Source organism: Corylus avellana, chromosome 1 (assembly GCF_965113065.1).
Source record: "Corylus avellana chromosome 1, dhCorAvel1.hap1.2, whole genome shotgun sequence".
NCBI classification, from domain to species: Eukaryota; Viridiplantae; Streptophyta; class Magnoliopsida; order Fagales; family Betulaceae; genus Corylus; species Corylus avellana.
In genome coordinates this window covers 14,772,757-14,789,176 of record NC_142490.1, presented here as the reverse complement: position 1 = coordinate 14,789,176, position 16,420 = coordinate 14,772,757, and the positions used below count along the sequence as shown (strand labels likewise).

At 36.1% G+C, this 16,420-nt stretch overlaps 1 protein-coding gene across 1 annotated transcript; it reads left to right on the top strand.

Annotated features, from left to right (window-relative positions):
* Positions 1 to 1,122: 1,122 nt before the first annotated feature.
* LOC132170725 (DEAD-box ATP-dependent RNA helicase 10) lies at positions 1,123 to 15,968 on the top strand. Its single transcript, XM_059581810.2, has 14 exons — positions 1,123 to 1,291; positions 1,664 to 1,796; positions 2,501 to 2,624; positions 2,765 to 2,834; positions 4,414 to 4,476; positions 9,088 to 9,162; positions 11,765 to 11,884; positions 12,133 to 12,174; positions 12,260 to 12,334; positions 12,978 to 13,124; positions 13,294 to 13,431; positions 14,260 to 14,371; positions 14,456 to 14,544; positions 15,606 to 15,968. The coding sequence occupies exons 2-14, from the start codon at positions 1,679 to 1,681 to the stop codon at positions 15,714 to 15,716; spliced, it is 1,284 nt and encodes a 427-aa protein (XP_059437793.1). The 5' UTR covers positions 1,123 to 1,291; positions 1,664 to 1,678; the 3' UTR covers positions 15,717 to 15,968.
* The last annotated feature ends 452 nt before the right edge of the window (positions 15,969 to 16,420 follow it).

The window sequence follows — 16,420 nt, the reverse complement described above, 5'->3', positions numbered from 1 at the left end:
TATGTTTATGGATTTGATGAAAGCTAGGAGGAATGAACAGACGAGATGGTCGGGATCGTCAAGGCTTTACATCAGAAATTGCCCATGCAGGTGAGGGTAGTTTTTGGTAATTGATTTGATGAGGGTGGGGACATTTTAGGAAAGAAAAAAAAAAAGGCAACAGTGATCACATGCGTCGCACGTGACCACTATTCCGTCAGTCAAAACGGCTTTGACTGACGGAATGGCTGAATTAAAAAAAAAAAATTGAAACTTTGTGGGGGTGGATTGCAAAAATTGAAACTTTAGATGTCAAATTAAAAATCACTGCCAACTTTAGGGTGGTAAAGTGTAATTTTTCCTTCCATTTAACTTTGTCTCAATCATAATTTCAATGACAGTAGAATTCAGACTGTGGCTTTTTTTTTTTTTTTTTTTTTGTTGGAAAACTACTAAATTAGCCCATGTGATTTGTGATTTGAAGACATGACAGATAAGTAATTACTCCTTAAGATTTCAAAAAGTTATAAAGCAACACTTCATGGGTATAAACAATTTATTGGGGCCACACTCCCTGGTGAAAAGCCAGTGACTTAACTAGTTTCGTGTGGAAAAACTTTCGAGGGTACGGTGCACAGGATCGAGGTTTACTATGTAGGAATGAGTCCGAAGGTCCCTGCCTTAGTGAGATTCCCCAACATAAAAATAAAAAATAAAAAAAATTTTGTAGCATGCTCCTTCAACAAATAACTCCTTTGCACAAATTTGGTATTTTTTTCAGTAGTGTCATTGTAAAAACACAATATATATATATATATATATATATATATATATATGGTGAATACTAGGGGGCCATGCCTTATTGATTTAGGTCGGTAATACTACGACTGAGTTGAAGGCATGAAACTTTTTTTTTCTTTTTTTGGGGCCCTTACGCAGATTAACTATTCCAGGGCTAAAAGCAAAACTGGAATAAGGGTGACAGTAACTTTGTAACCATACACTGTTGATTTTAACACCAAAACGGAATAAGAGTACCTATGCTGCGATAAGGCTAGCCTTGCACTGGAATAAGAACTCACACCGAACGCTGCAACCAAACAGCGTGGTTCTTCCACCAAATAACCCAACGCGCGATTCACAAATCACAAAACAGCATTGGAGCGCCAACGGCTGGACACCGCCGCGAACGCCGTCAGCCACCAACTTCTGTTCCCGCACTCAGCTCACTAGCTCCGACGTTGCAGCACCGCGCACAGCGCACAGCGTTACCACTAGAGTCCACCTGGTCGTCGATCACCACTCCGCACAGGTAATCCACTCGCACGACGGCTCACCAACCATATAGAAAAACACCCAAAAAAGAATCGCTCTGATACCAAGTAGTTAGAACCGTAGTTCTTATCAACTAAAATCAGAGAAAATCAAAAGAAAAATAGAGAAGAAAAGATGTGACCACTTCGAGGGGTCTGTCCTCTAAAGATTGCTTATATCAATTGATTGAAATTGTTATTGGATGAATAGCCTAAAGGAACTTACATTACTTTCATAGAGTAGAATTAATCCTAACCTAGCAAGGATAGTAGAAATAAATCATATTCTAATAATAATAATACTAATTTTAGGGTGCCTTAACATCTTTATAATCGTTTTCAATTGAAGAGACAGTTTTTTTTCCGAGCAGATAAAGTTATTGGGAATGGGGGAGACATTTAAGGATTTGGGAGTGTGTGACCAATTGATCGAGGCTTGTGAAAATTTGGGATGGAACGTTCCATCGAAAATACAGGCTGAAGCAATTCCTCATGCACTTGATGGTCCGTGCTCTTACTTTCTTAATCTTTTGCTATGTCATTGTGTTTTAATCTCATTGGTTTTTTTTTTTTTTTCAGTACTATATATTTAGTTGTGAGAAATGGATAAAACACTGAAGGAAATAATTCTTTTTGTTTTATGATTTATGTTTGGAAAATCTCGATTTAATTCTTAAAATGTGTATATAATACTTAACTCTTAAAAAGTAGATTATGTGTCCGTTCCTCGGTTGAAATTTTGGGTTTTTTTTTTTTTTTTTTGTCTTTTTCTTATGATTATCCATATCTATTGCTTTCACAGGTGTTCTGAAATGGATTCATTTTTTTCTTAATCATAAGTATTTCAACCTGGTTTTTTTATCTTGTTGGTGCTTTTCTTACCCCTCTCCCCCGAGTAATTGCCAATTTTTAATGCTCAATTGAATTTTTTAATGCCAATTACTTATATATTGATCATTATGTTTGATGTTGTTTTGCTTTATTGAAATGGATATGATTATTCTACTTAGGCAGACAGTTCTATATTCTCATCTTAGCCTTTTGTGTTTTTTTTATGAATCAAAATTATTAATTCTTGACTTTTTGTATATTTCTTGGTAATAATTGGAATATATGTCTTAAGTATTTACTTCAATTTTATGTTATCTTCTGCTTAATTGTTTATATTATTTTAAAACACTCAATTCTATTTTAATTTCTCTACTTAGGAAAAGACTTGATTGGACTTGCACAAACGGGTTCTGGTAAAACTGGAGCTTTTGCTCTTCCCATTTTGCAAGCATGTTTAGAATCTCCACATGCATTCTTTGCTTGTGCTCTGTCCCCAACAAGGTTTGATATCTGATCCTTGGTTGATAGTTGAAGGAAATCTTTTTATTTCATGTTCTGGGAAGAATGCTTATATTGATAAGTAGCTTGGTTTCTTTTTTTTTTTTTGCTTCCACTTATCCTTTCATCTTGTTCCATTCAAGGGAGCTTGCAATTCAAATTGCTGAGCAGTTCAAAGCATTGGGATCTGGCTTTGGCCTTAAGTGTGCAGTGGTGAGTTTTTGATCAAAATTGGTTTCTAAATAGAATTTTTACACTGTATATGAGTTTTCTGATTATGTTTGTCATTCATTGTATATTTGAACTACATGTCAGCACATAATTTGTCTTTCCTTCGTACCAAGTAACTTTTAGCTTCATGTCTACAGAATATAGTTTCTACTTTTGTACATCCAATTTTATGCTTTAGATTTTACATTTTCAATCCATATAAGTACTTTCGTGCTTATAAGTGTGTAATTAGCCATGTTATTTAAAGCTATCTTTTATAATGGTAAATTATTTTATTTAATTTTTTGTGGTTCTGCTTACAAGTTAGCACTGTTATTGGAATATAAGTTTTATAATTTCATAAGCTAGAGGATAAAATCCCAGAAGTTGATTGCTTGACATCCATCAATCAAATGGATTTGAAAATGATGGTAGACTCACTATCACTGATTCTTTTGTTATGGGTTTTACATCATATGTGAGATCTTGACACACAAGTTCAATGGTTGTAATTCTGTTTTTAATGCTAAAAGGTGATGCAGGCAGCAAGTTTTTCTGAAGAGCAAACTCAAAAACAAAAATTAATTGAAATTATGGTGTTTGGTTAATGTGGGCCCTGGTTAGAGCTCACGAAGTTTAGTCCATTTAGTTTTAGTTTCTTTTTATGGTTTTTTTACCTGTTAGGAAGCTGTTGGTTCAGTTTTAATTAAGTTTTATTGAAGTAGGGGTAATCTGATAATTTTTGGATTTGTTGATAGGCTGTTATAGAGGAGTCTTCTTTTAAGTTTTGGAGTCTTTGTCTATTTTCATTCATTAATTTATTTTCTTGGTTTAGGGGGATTGGCAATGGCGTAAGGCTTTATTGTAGTCTTTCAAAATGTCTAGAAATTGAGTTGAATGAAATTTCAGCAGCTTTCTTGAAGTTTTGAAGGTGTGATCGCCTTCTCCTTTCTAGCTGTGATTACATAGGAAACAGAGGTCTGATTGTCTATGGTTTACCTTTTCTTTTCTTTTTTCCTCGTTTTATTCATTGTTTTAATACTAAACAGCCATAAAATTCCTTCAATATTTAATCAAGATTCAATGTTTTTATAACCTAATAATTGCTAAGTCTTCAAACATTAAACCCCATACAAGAAGTATTGAAGAACTCATCAGGAAACGTAATGTAGTGCTGAATTTTCTAAAGATTCCATATCAAGAAGTCTTGATTGCTCTGATATAGTTAAATTTATAGTTTTAATATGTAAGACAAGGACATAACCCATTGTTGGATGCATCATAAATGGAGATGGGAATGTTGATAATATCTGTCATGGAGGTGCGAGAGTATATTTCTTGACTCATTTCTTCTTTTGTTAAATGACGTTGCAATGAAAATCTGTGCATTAGAAACAGCGATTATGAGGAAATTCAAGAGAAAGGAAGGGTCTCCATTTGGTTTCTAAATCTTTTGATGCAAAGATTGTTAGGTTCAATTTGTATGATAGCGTGGTTTGATAGAAGATTTTTGTTAAAGTTGCATTTTTTTTTTAACATCAACCAATATTTTTAGTAAGTATCTTTACCAAATCCTGTGCAGCTTGTTGGAGGGGTAGACATGATGGAACAAACTAAGATGCTTGCAAACCGGCCACACATTGTTGTAAGTTCTTTTCTTTTTCCTTTTTACCTGTTTCCTGCTGACAATTTTTACGAAGGTATAAATTTTTGCATAACTGAGAATGTGTGAATTTTTTTCCCATATTGTTTATGCTGGATTGCAAAACTGCATGGGAGTCTATGATAATCTGTTGCATTCGATAAGTATTTTCTTTGTTTTATAGTGGTAACATTGCCCCTTTTGCATTTGAATGTCGTTGAAAGAATCCAATCAAAAGAACAATAATATAGTTGAAAGTATTTTTGAATTTCTTGTGATTATAGTACTGATTTGTATGAGTTCAAAAATGTTGTTGGTTGTGTTATGCGTTTGATACCTGTTGAATGGGCTCCCTCTTGGTTACTCTTGAAGTGATGTAACTGTCCATTAAGATTGGAGAAATATAAAGACATCAAAATGTTATAATGATTTTACAAAAGAACTTCTCCTTATTGGAGGGGGTGTGGGTCTTACCAATATCCTTCTTAATCTGAATAGGGTTACCTCATGGTTAGGATTGTAATGAAGCTATGGTTTAAGCCCTATGGAAGACTAGGTATTATATTTTTAATAAGTAATCGAGATATCATTAAAAGCGTAAAGCGCCCTCAGGTACATAGAAAGTATACAAGAGAAGCCACCTAGCTTTACATGATAAATACTCACCAAAGGAAAAACAAAAGCAATACAATGTATTTAAAATAAAGATTTAATCTCCTTTAAAGTCATCTTACAGTACTCAAAACTGCTATCATTCTTTTCTTTCCATAGAGACACTACAAAAGGCACCAAGGCACCATCTTCCACACAACAATACTCTTGAGTGTTACCAACAATCCACCAACAAACATACAAATCGACTACTCGTCTAGGCACAAACCAACCAACCCTCCTTTGGAAGGGACCTACTACAACTTGTCCACCCCTTCCTATCTTATTCTCACTATATACAACACCCTGAAGAACGAGGCAAAAAATACACCTCCCAAATGGCACTTCCAGAAATTCCACGTGAGCCATAACAAAAGTATCTTTTGCACAAGCAATACCAAATAAAATTGGAAAGGCTTCCTTAAGGGTCACTAACTTCAAGGGTTTGGCCCAAGTGGTGGAGGCCTTGGTCTTAAGGTTTGTTCTCTTCAAGGTCCAAGGTTCAACATCTCATGGGTGCAAACAATCTCTTGGGGCCACACTCCCTAGTAAAAAGCCAGCGATTTAACCAGTTCCGTGTAGAGAAACTTCCGAGGGTGCAGTGCATGGGACCAGGGTTTACTTTGCAGGGGTGAGTCGGAAGGGCCATATTCCCACACCAAAGATCATGTCAGAATCTAACCTTGGAGTCATCTCCCACCTTAAATCTGGTATGCCTACAAAACTTCCCCCAACCCTTCCCAATATTTTTCCATAAATCCACCCCATACACCCTGATAGGCTATCTAGAACACTACCCTCCCCATGAACTTTCATATTTAAAGTCCACTACCATTCTTCACCAAGCCTCTCTCTCAAGCCCATAGTGCCAAAGCCACTTACCAAAGAGAGCATGATTAAACCTCGGCAAGCTCCTCACCCCAACCCTCCCTCGAAGATCAATGTACAAACTTTGGACCAACTCACCAGGTGATATTTGAACTCTTCACCTAGCCCACTGCATAAGAAATCACATTGGAGCTTCTCAATACGGTTTGCAACACTCATAGGGAGAGAAAAGAGGGTCATGAAGTACGTGGGAAGTTGGATAGGGTGCTTTTGATAAGGATAATCCTACCGCCCTTATACAAATATAACCTTTTCCAACTAGTGAACTGATGTTCAATCTTACTATCCCATAAATGTTTGGCCTTATAGGATGCCCCCAGCGGAAGACCAAGATACTTCAAGGGCAGAGGCGCAACCTCACAATACAATTCTAGCCAACCCAGCCACATTATAAACATTTCCTAAAGGAACCAATTCCGACTTGGTTAAGTTCATCTTCAAGCTTGACACAAGTTCAAAACATATGAATATGCTCCATAAATTGCATAGATGATTTGGTTCGGCCCCACAGAAAAGTAAGGCATCATCAGCAAATAGAAGATGGAAGATATCAGTCCCTATTCCCTCGAAGAAGCCATACAACAAACCTCCACTCACTGCTGCTGAAATCTTCCTACCAACACCTCCATCACTATAGCAAACAACAAAAGAGACTAGGTCCCCTTGTCTCAACCCATGAGAATTGCCAAAGAAGCCTGTGGGAGAGCCGTTTACCAAAACCTAGAAACACATCGAGGAAATACAATGAGCTATACTTGAGCACCATTTCTCCCCTAACCCGCACCTTCTCAACATGCACAGCAGAAAATCCCAATTAACATGATCATAAACTTTTTTAAGTCCATTTTACAAATAATCCTTGGTATCTAGATCTCAATCTGCCGTCAAGGCATTCACTGGCAATAAGAATAAGATCTAGAATCTGCCTACCTCTTATAAATTCATTTTGTGACTTAAGAAAGAATCTTATAAAAAATAATAATAATAATCTTGTCCAGCACCATCTTAATCGTTTGTTGGAGTCTTAGCTATAAACTTGTAAATGCTACCCACTAGACTAAGAGGGCGAAAAACCTTGGGATCGAGAGCCACTGGAATCTTTGAAATGAGGGTGAGGAACGTAGCATCAAGGCTTCTCTCAAACTTACTGCTAGTGTAGAAATCACGAAGACCTTCATGATGTCCTCATTCAAAACAAATCAACAAGCTTGGAAGAATGCCATAGAGTAACCATCAGGTCCCGGCGCCTTATCACCATTTATTGCTTTCATAACTCCACACACCTCCCTTTCCTCAAAATCTCTCTCCAACCAACTAGCTGCAATCTCATCAATAGAATCAAAGGAAAGACCGTCCACCACAGGCCTCCAACTAAACTTCTCGGTAAACAACTTTTTATAAAAATAGACTGTGCTCGTTGATCCCCGATTGGTTGGTAGAAATTGTGCCATCAATCATTAATGAGTCAATGGAGTTCCTTCTGTTGGAGTTAGCCATTATGTTAAAAAAATCCGTGCCCTCCGTGAGCCGCATATCTTAGACTTTTGCCTCCAACTCACTTCCTCCATGAGAGTGGATTGTTATAATTCACTAACAATTTTTGTCTTCTTCATACTGTCCTCAACACCTAATGCCTTCTTGTCTTCAATGATATTGAGAACGCGTAGCTCCTCCAAAAGGATCATCTTCTTCTTTTCTACATTGCCAAACACCTCCCTCATTTCGTCTCTTTAAGTCAACTTCTCACTCTAGAGAGACCAAGAATCTATCAATTATGGACCAAGAGGGAGATTCCCGAGTATTTGACCAGCTAAAAGTTTCGCCCACTAGAGGGAGATCCGTTAAGCCTTGATCAAAATTGAAATAAAAAAACTCCACCATAGCTAGGCATAAATGAGCTTCACCCGATCTCTCACTAGGGAATCTGATAATGTTGAAATTACCCCCAATGAACCAAGGCAAATTCCACCAGCTGAGTAAACCTGCCAACTCGTCCCAAAGAAGCCTTCTATCCCTATCGGAATTAGGGCCATAGACACACTCGCATAAGCCTAAGTGAAATGATCCTCGACATTTCTAAAGGTGATAGCCGAAGAGAATTCCCCCATGCACTCCTCAATAACACTACGAGACATGATTTCAAGCTTAGTTTCTTGGAAACAAACAATGTCAACCTTGCATTCTCTGAGTTAGTTTTTCACCCTCAGACATTTATCCCCCTTGTTCAACCCTCTCACATTCCATTAGGCTTCATAAAAAACTAGATTGGTTACAGTTTAGGCTTCTAGGTATTATTTGATTACAACATGATGATTGCAGAAAATTGTCTTGAGGTTGTGGGTAGTTGGTTGCCCCACAATTGGTTTGTGTGTGAAGCAAGTTTGTGGCCTTGGATTGGATTGCTGTGAGTTGTAGTGTGGTGGGGTTTTATTCTTATTTGAGCATGTATAATGGTAAATGTTGGTAGGCTTAGTTAATCCCATATATCATTGACAAGGGATAATCAATTTTGGTGGCTTCTGTCTCATGTTAGTTTTTGGATTCTGAGCTGTCTTGTTATTGGTTCTGTGTACCCCTATAGTTGGGTTGTGCTGCTTTTAGGCCTATTTTACGTTTTAATTTTAGTTACTAAAAACAATTACTTGTACTTTTGCCTTCACTTCTTAGTCTTGAATTTGAGAGGTGTTTGTTTGTCCCTTATGCTTGATAATAAACCTAAGAGTGTATTTATAAGCATGACAAAACAGTGGTTTATGCTTTTCTTTTTGAACTTCTTTTTTAATGATAAAGAGAAAGGATATTTGGCGTTTCTGCTGATGATAATTTAATGAAAAAGGATATTTGGTACTTGTGCAATGCAACTTGATCACCAAAAGAGCTGCATGCTCACAAGTTCCCATTCAAATTATTGCATGTGCAATTGCCCAAGGAGCTTCTTTGAATTTGTTTGGATTTCTTAATTCACTTCATTATTTAAGCTTTTCGGTATAAATCCGGAAAATCAATTTTACTGCCTTTTTCTTATTAGTTGTTTATCTACTTTTAATGTTACTTATTTTTTTCATTCCTTTGTAGGTTGGAACACCTGGACGCCTTTTGGATCATCTTTCCAACACTAAAGGTTTTTCCCTTCGCACGTTGAAGTATTTGGTACGGTTTTCTTATTACATGTCAGCCAGATACTACTTATCTATTACATATGTGCTATGTGCTATGTGCTATGTGCACTCTATTTCTCATTATATTTAGTTTTATTGTAGGAGACTTTAGGAGTGTCAAAACAGTTTCATATGAAGTTGATGAATTAATATATGGGTTTGAAATTACAAGGTGAATTAGAACCTTTGGCATGAATATTTTCCCATTGTAGCTAGATGTTTCTCTTGTATACTTCCAATTTATCTGAGTTGTGCCTTTTTTGCTTTTAATGACATTTTGCTTACTTTTCAAAAAAAGAATGTTTGGCATGAATATGAAAAAAGTAAAGTATTTGCAGCTTGGTTTCCCATATTATGGTAACTAGGTTCGAAATGCTTGTGCATGAAAATGAAACAAACACCTAATTAAATAATTTCCTTTTGTAACCAAGGATCTACTTGATTTTTTTTTATTTTTTTTTTTTGGAAATCAGGTTTCCATATTTTCTTGCATGAACATTTCAAATTTGTAACCCCAAGGAGTAGCTCAATCGGTTGGGGACCACGCCTTATAAAATGGAGGTTGCTAGTTCGAATCTCTCTCTCTATCCCTCCACTTCTGGCCAATTACGTATTAAAAAAAAAAAAAACATTTCAAGGACTAGCTACTAAACATATGCTTCAAATAATTTCCCATAGTAACCAAGGAACCGCGTGAACAAATTTTGAAATTACATTTTGAAATTTTCATGCACAGACATTTCAAGCACAAGCTACTAAACATATCCTTGACAACCCAAAAGCTTGTGATGCGGTACGATATTCTTCGAAGCTTCCCCTAACCACCCATAATATTCTTCTATAACCTTACCCCATACACCCCAACAAGCTCACTAGAGCACCAACCTCTCCAAGAACTCTCATATTTAGCATTTAACACCACTCGCCACCAAGCCTCTCTCTCAAGCCCATAGTGCCAAAGCCATTTACCTAAGAGAGTATAATTGAACCTCTACAGGTTTCTAATCCCCAACCCTCCCTTAGAGATCGGCATACACACCGATAAGAGACCATCTCACCAAGTGATATTTGAACACTTTGCCTAGTCCACCCCATAAGAAATCGCATTGAAGCTTATCAATACTATTTGCAACACCCGTGGGAATAGGAAATAGGGACATAAAGTACTTAGGTAGATTGGAAAGGGTGCTCTTGATAAGGGTAAAGCCTACCACCCTTAGACAAATACAACATTTTTCAACTAGCCAGTCGACGTTCTATCTTCTCAATAACATCATCCCAAATATTCGTGGCCTTATGGGACACTCTCAATGGAAGACCAAGATATTTTAAAGGCAAAGACGCAACCCCATAGCCCAAAATCCCTGTTAGCTTAGACACATTATCAACATTTCCAACAGGGACCAATTCCAACTTGGCTAAGTTTGTCTTCAAACCTAACACTGCTTCAAAGCATAAGAATAAGCCTCGTAGATTACGTAGCTAATTAGGGTCGGTCCCATGGAAAATCAGGGTATCTTCAGCATTATTTAATTTTTAAGAGACAATGTGTGGTTTTTGGTAATATAATAAATAGGTGATTACCCTAGAGTATCTTTGGAAATTCAATAAGTAGGTGAATGCCCTAGAGTATTTTTGGTAATTCAATAAATGAGCTTTACCTTAGATTAGGGTTAGGGTTTAGTCAATGAGTCTATTTAGGTGTAATTTGTGCTCCAATTGAAGTAGACTTCGTTGAAATAAAATTTATGAGAAATTGATTTTCTTCTCTCCCTTTCTTTCCCCTCCCCCTTCGTTCAATCTCTCTTTCTCCTAGCTTCTTCTGTCTTTCTCTGTTATTCCCCTTTCTCTTATTTCCCCTACTTTCCCTTTTTTCACCGTGTGAGTTTTGTTTTTATTGTTTGTCCCGCATAAGTTAGTTTCACATTGAGAAAATGAATTGCTTACATGGAGTTGGTAAAGAGCTCATGGATGCTAAGTTCCACATTGGTTCATTACTAGGCAAGACCGAACTTTATAATTTATTTTAGGGAGCTCTAATTGCAACTTGACTAGTCTTTTTAGAGTGATAGCGCAAATGTTGCTAGCGCTTTCCCTGGGTTGTTATATATCCTACTTCCACGAGCTATGAGTTTGCTTTCTTTCATTAATTAATTAGTTTATGAATAGATTTAATTTGTGTGCTTATCGTTGCTTTCATTTATTTTACTTTGGAGAGGCATGTGGAAAGTATGGAAATAATTTGTGCAAATGTTTTTCAATTGTATGGTTTATGGTATAAAGTGGGTAAGACATGCTGTAAGAAAATGGTAATTGACCTTTGCACAATGTTCAATTTGATATCCATAGAGTCTATTAGGTATATTATTTGAAGATAAAAAAACTAGACATTGTGGCGGCAAAGTTACAATATCTATTCCTCCAATCCGTTTTGTAATTCACAAACTCTAATATGTTTTGATCTTGTTAGCGGAGGATGCTTTACTCTATTCATTTAATATCTTTTTTCCGGATCTTTAGTCATTTTATTTTCGTCACTACATCTTATTCCTCAATGTATTAAGAATAGTTACATTAGTTTCCTTTTCTACCAGGTTTTAGATGAAGCCGATAAACTATTGAATGATGAATTCGAGAAATCGATCGACGAAATTTTAAATGTTATCCCTCGTGAGCGGAGAACATATTTATTTTCCGCTACAATGACAAAAAAGGTGTGTTTTAATATCCTTATGGTTTTTAAAAGATTTGTTGATTCATGTAATTTGTATTATATCAACTTTAGTAGTAGTATTGTCTTGGTGATGCGTAGCCAAGGGATGCTGGAGATGCATGGATGGTTCCTAGATGAAAGATATATGTTGTTTTTGTCCATATAATATTTTATTTTAATGAGAAAGGTATACTTTTTTTGTGTTTCATATATTTTTTAATTTATTCATGCTGAGTGATGTTTCATTAGGTTAAGAAGCTACAAAGGGTCTGTTTGAGAAATCCAGTAAAGGTAATGATGATTATTCTTTTGTAATGAGACTGTTCATATTTTTTGTCATGATTTGTAAGAATTGGCAGTTTTTTTATTATTTCAGATTGAAGTAGCATCGAAATATTCAACTGTTGACACACTGAAGCAGCATTATTGCTTTGTATCTGATAAATTCAAGGTATTTCCTTTTCTTAGCTTCAAATTGCTTTTTCAAGATGTTATGCTAAAGGCTAGATATGTATGGCAAGTATTATTGATGGTGATTAGTGCCAATAAATCAAACATTTGAATTTATGTTTGCTAATGGGTATTAGGCAAATCATCTTGTTCTCCATTTAAATAAGCATTTTAACAGTAATGTTCTTGAACCCATTGAAGAAGCCAGTGGAAAAGTTCATGAAAAATATACAAGAATTAGTTCAGCCTTTTGCATATGGGCCAAAAACATTTATTTCACCTTAAAATAGCAATGTAAAAGAATAATGAATTAACTCTAGTCTTACATGTGTATGTGTACAGTGCTTTACTTTTCTTTTACTTATAAAAAAAAACATATGTATGTGCACATTTTGGTTGAGTGACACAGCATGTATCAAGAGGCGTCACTAGGAGGCATGCCCCTTTTGGTGAAAGTGACATGCTTTTTGGAGAGAGATATGTTTAAACAAGAATTTAGAATGCATGATCATGACATGCACTTTGAAGGTCTGTTCATGTTATGACATTCACTTTTTTTTTTTTGCATAGTTATTGTTGTTGTTGTATGCTGTTGGTCTTTGTTATTTTTCTTGTATGTACATTCATATTTAATGTCTTTACAGGATTGCTACCTTGTATATATTTTGATTGAGAAGTGTGGATTTTCATCAATGGTTTTTACGCGTACCTGTTATGCAACGCGTTTTGTTGCTCTGTTTCTTCGAAATCTTGGATTCAAGGCTATTCCAATTAGTGGCGAAATGGCACAGGTACCATTTGTTAGTTGAAGTAAACTATAAAGATTTTGATTTGTATATCTATAAAGGTGTTGGTTATCCCTTTTCTTTTATCTTCCTTTTTCTTTCTCTTTTTTTTTTCTATCTTCTTTGATGTTATTTTGACGTTGCCATAACATTTTGTATGGATGCTTTCTAACAGTCAAAGAGACTTGGAGCCTTGAATCAGTTTAAGGCGGGAGTGTCCAATATTCTTGTCTGCACTGATGTGGCAAGTAGAGGACTTGACATTCCTTCTGTTGATCTGGTTATCAATTATGATATTCCCTCAAATCCCAAGGTTGGGCTTGCCATTTTAGCTTTCTTTTTGTCGTTTTCTATTTTATGCACCCTTATTTCTAAATTTATCTAGCCTCTCTTGGATATTGCCTTTTAGATTATCAATTGTAATTTATTGAGAGGGTATGGTATACATCCTTGTGTATCATGGCTTGTTTGGTGGGGCTTTTTATTGATTTTATGAAGTGACTCCAGTTCTTTAAGCAGCTTTTGAGAACTAGCACAAAGATTGATTTTCAAAGCACTTAAAAATTGGCCTTTTAAAATCTGTTTTGCTTATCTAAAAATGATACATCATGCCTAGCCCTTAAACCAGATACTTAGAATCTTGTATAATTGGTACAGAGTTGGTTCTACTTAGACCTTCTTTTTATCATTGAGGGGCAGTATGGACCTTTCTCAGCTTTATATATCACATTAAGACCTAGAGAGGTCGAATATTGTCAAATTATCCTGAATCTAATTTAAAAGACCATATTAAGAGTATTTAACGCTTTAATTGATGTAGATGACAACTTTTCTAGAGTAGTTACTCATTAATTGTTTGTCGTTGCATAATTAAACAATTTGTAGTTCTTGCTTGGATTCACAAAGTGGTAGCTGATGTTCCTTTCCCTGCTCACTCCCCACCTCTGTGAATTTCCATGCGTCCTTGTAGAAGTCTGCATTAGCATTGTTTTCTTCTCTTTGAGTTGTTTCCCTGATTATCGTTTGGAATTTGGGTCTGCTACACTTTTAGAAATTATGCATCCAGATCCTCTCTTGTAATTGTGTTTGTTCTTGTTGCTCATTCTATATGCTTGGGTTTGCTAATCAAATTGGCCCACAGGATTATATCCATCGAGTGGGAAGAACTGCACGTGCTGGACGTTCTGGTGTTGCAATCTCTCTAGTGGATCAATATCAGTTGGTGTGGTTTAAACAAATAGAGAATCTTCTAGGTAGACAATACATGCCATGTTTTGTGTGGAGAGGTATTGTTAAGCAAGAGTGTCTCTAAAACTATGAGTTTTTCTTTGTTTCAGGTAAGGAGTTGCCAGAGATGCCTTTTCAGCGAGAGGAAGTCTTGCAATTGAATGAACGAGTCAAAGAGGCCACAGGAATATCTCGAAGGGTAATGAATGACTAAGATTTATAATAGCTGTGCCAACAATAGGGTTGGGACACAGTTGTGTCCCTGTCCATTTCTTGTGATTAATTGTCAAATTCTGGTTTATCTGAGTAATATGTTTTTAAAAACTTTTCACCAGCCAAGACAGCATGATGATGGGCTGGTTTTCCTTACCGGATACTCTTATTTAGTACTAGTTATTCTAGTAGACAACCAATAATTGGGAAAAGAAAACGGAAGGGGACAGTAAAAAAATTACTTGTAGTATTATAATGGCCATGTGGTAAACTTTCTAATGTAGCTGATTACTTGGCCTATTGTAAAATTATATTTTTACCCCCAAATTAAAAAGAATAAAAACTAAAATAAAATAAAAAGAGAGGTCACCTCACCTGTGAAGGGTGGCCGCCCCTCAAAGAGGGCGATTGTTTGCCCCTTGCCTCTCGAGGGGCTTCCTCCCCTCACCATACAAGGAGCGCCAGCCTTCACACTCTAAGGAGAGGCTTCCCCACATTAGGTAGGGAGGTCTCCAATCTAAGGAGAGGCTGCCCCTCATTAGGTAGGGAGGTCTCCCAAGGTGAGGGGCAGTTGGCCGACCCACTCTCAGGGGAGGTTGCCTCTCACCAGGTGTGGCTGTCCCCGTATGAGGGAAGGCTGCTCCTCAGAGTGAGGGGCTCCCTCATCTGGTGAGGACAGTTGTGAGGAGTGTTTTTTTTTTTTTTTTTGAAGTCTTTGTTTTTTTTATTTGTAGCTAAATTGTAATTTTATATAAGGTTGAGCCGTCTGCTATTCCATGTGTCAATTAGCAATTCGTTGTGTTGTAGATCCTCATGTGCATCTAATGGTTTTCGTCAAATTGTTGACGGTAGGAAGCATTTTGGACAGATAGATTACCCTAAGTATTTAAGATACTTTTGTACTTCCATGGACCAATTTAGTCATTTTCTCTCATAAAGTTTTGCCATTTATAAGGGTTCCTATGGAAGAGCTTTATTTTTGTTTTTGTTAACCTATTATTAATTGATGAATTGTTCTCTTTTGGTCTATTTTTTTTGTTTCTACAGGGAATGGACGAACCTGGTGGCAAGAAGGGGAAAAGACGAAATGATGAGGAGGATATGGACAAATACTTGGGCATCAAGGATGGGAAGTTTTCTAAGAAGAAGAGAAAATGAATTTAAACAGTTCTTGATAGCAAATTTTGTTAGAATTTTTAAATGTTTTAGATTATTTTTTTGTTTTTTAATAATTTGGAGGTTATATATGTATATTTTTTCAAAATTTTGTTTAGTTTAAATGTTTGTACCATAACTTTCTTTCTAGATGCTAAGATAAGATATGGAGTGTGGTTTAGCTTTCTCAAATATATTTTATAAAACTTATTAAACTATAGATAAGAGATAATTGTAGAAAGAGATTCTTTTGCTGATGTTAATTGTTTTCTTTTTGCTTCGGCAGCACCAATAAATCTAGCCGCCTGTTTGGGCAGCAGATCTGGGTTTTGTTGGAGAATGGTGCCTTGTTTTTCCAGGTTTTTAAAATCCAAATGATATAGTTCGGCTCCTAATAGTTTTCATGCTAGGACATTTCTGTGGTTTCATATGGGTCACATGTATATGCCATGTATTTGATTGAAGCATTTTTTGCATCTAACTTAACCTCTGTTTTTAATGATTGAGATGTGTTTTCTAGTGACTTCACTCTCGTTTGGCAACCCTTTTAAACCAATCGAAACACAATATTATTCAACATTATGGATATTGCATATTCTCCATTGGGGTCTGAGAGTACTTTACCTGACATGGTTAAGTAGCATCAGTCTTTGAATACTCATATATGAGCACATGCAATGCAATGAAACATTGAAAGTTTGTCTTGC

Excerpts from the sequence above, each read along its gene's own strand:
- LOC132170725 (XM_059581810.2), top strand. The coding sequence starts at position 1,679 with ATGGGGGAGACATTTAAGGATTTGGGAGTGTGTGACCAATTGATCGAG. Across the intron at positions 4,477-9,087 it reads CAAACCGGCCACACATTGTT|GTTGGAACACCTGGACGCCT; the intron begins GTAAGTTCTTTT and ends ATTCCTTTGTAG. Across the intron at positions 12,335-12,977 it reads TTGTATCTGATAAATTCAAG|GATTGCTACCTTGTATATAT; the intron begins GTATTTCCTTTT and ends ATGTCTTTACAG.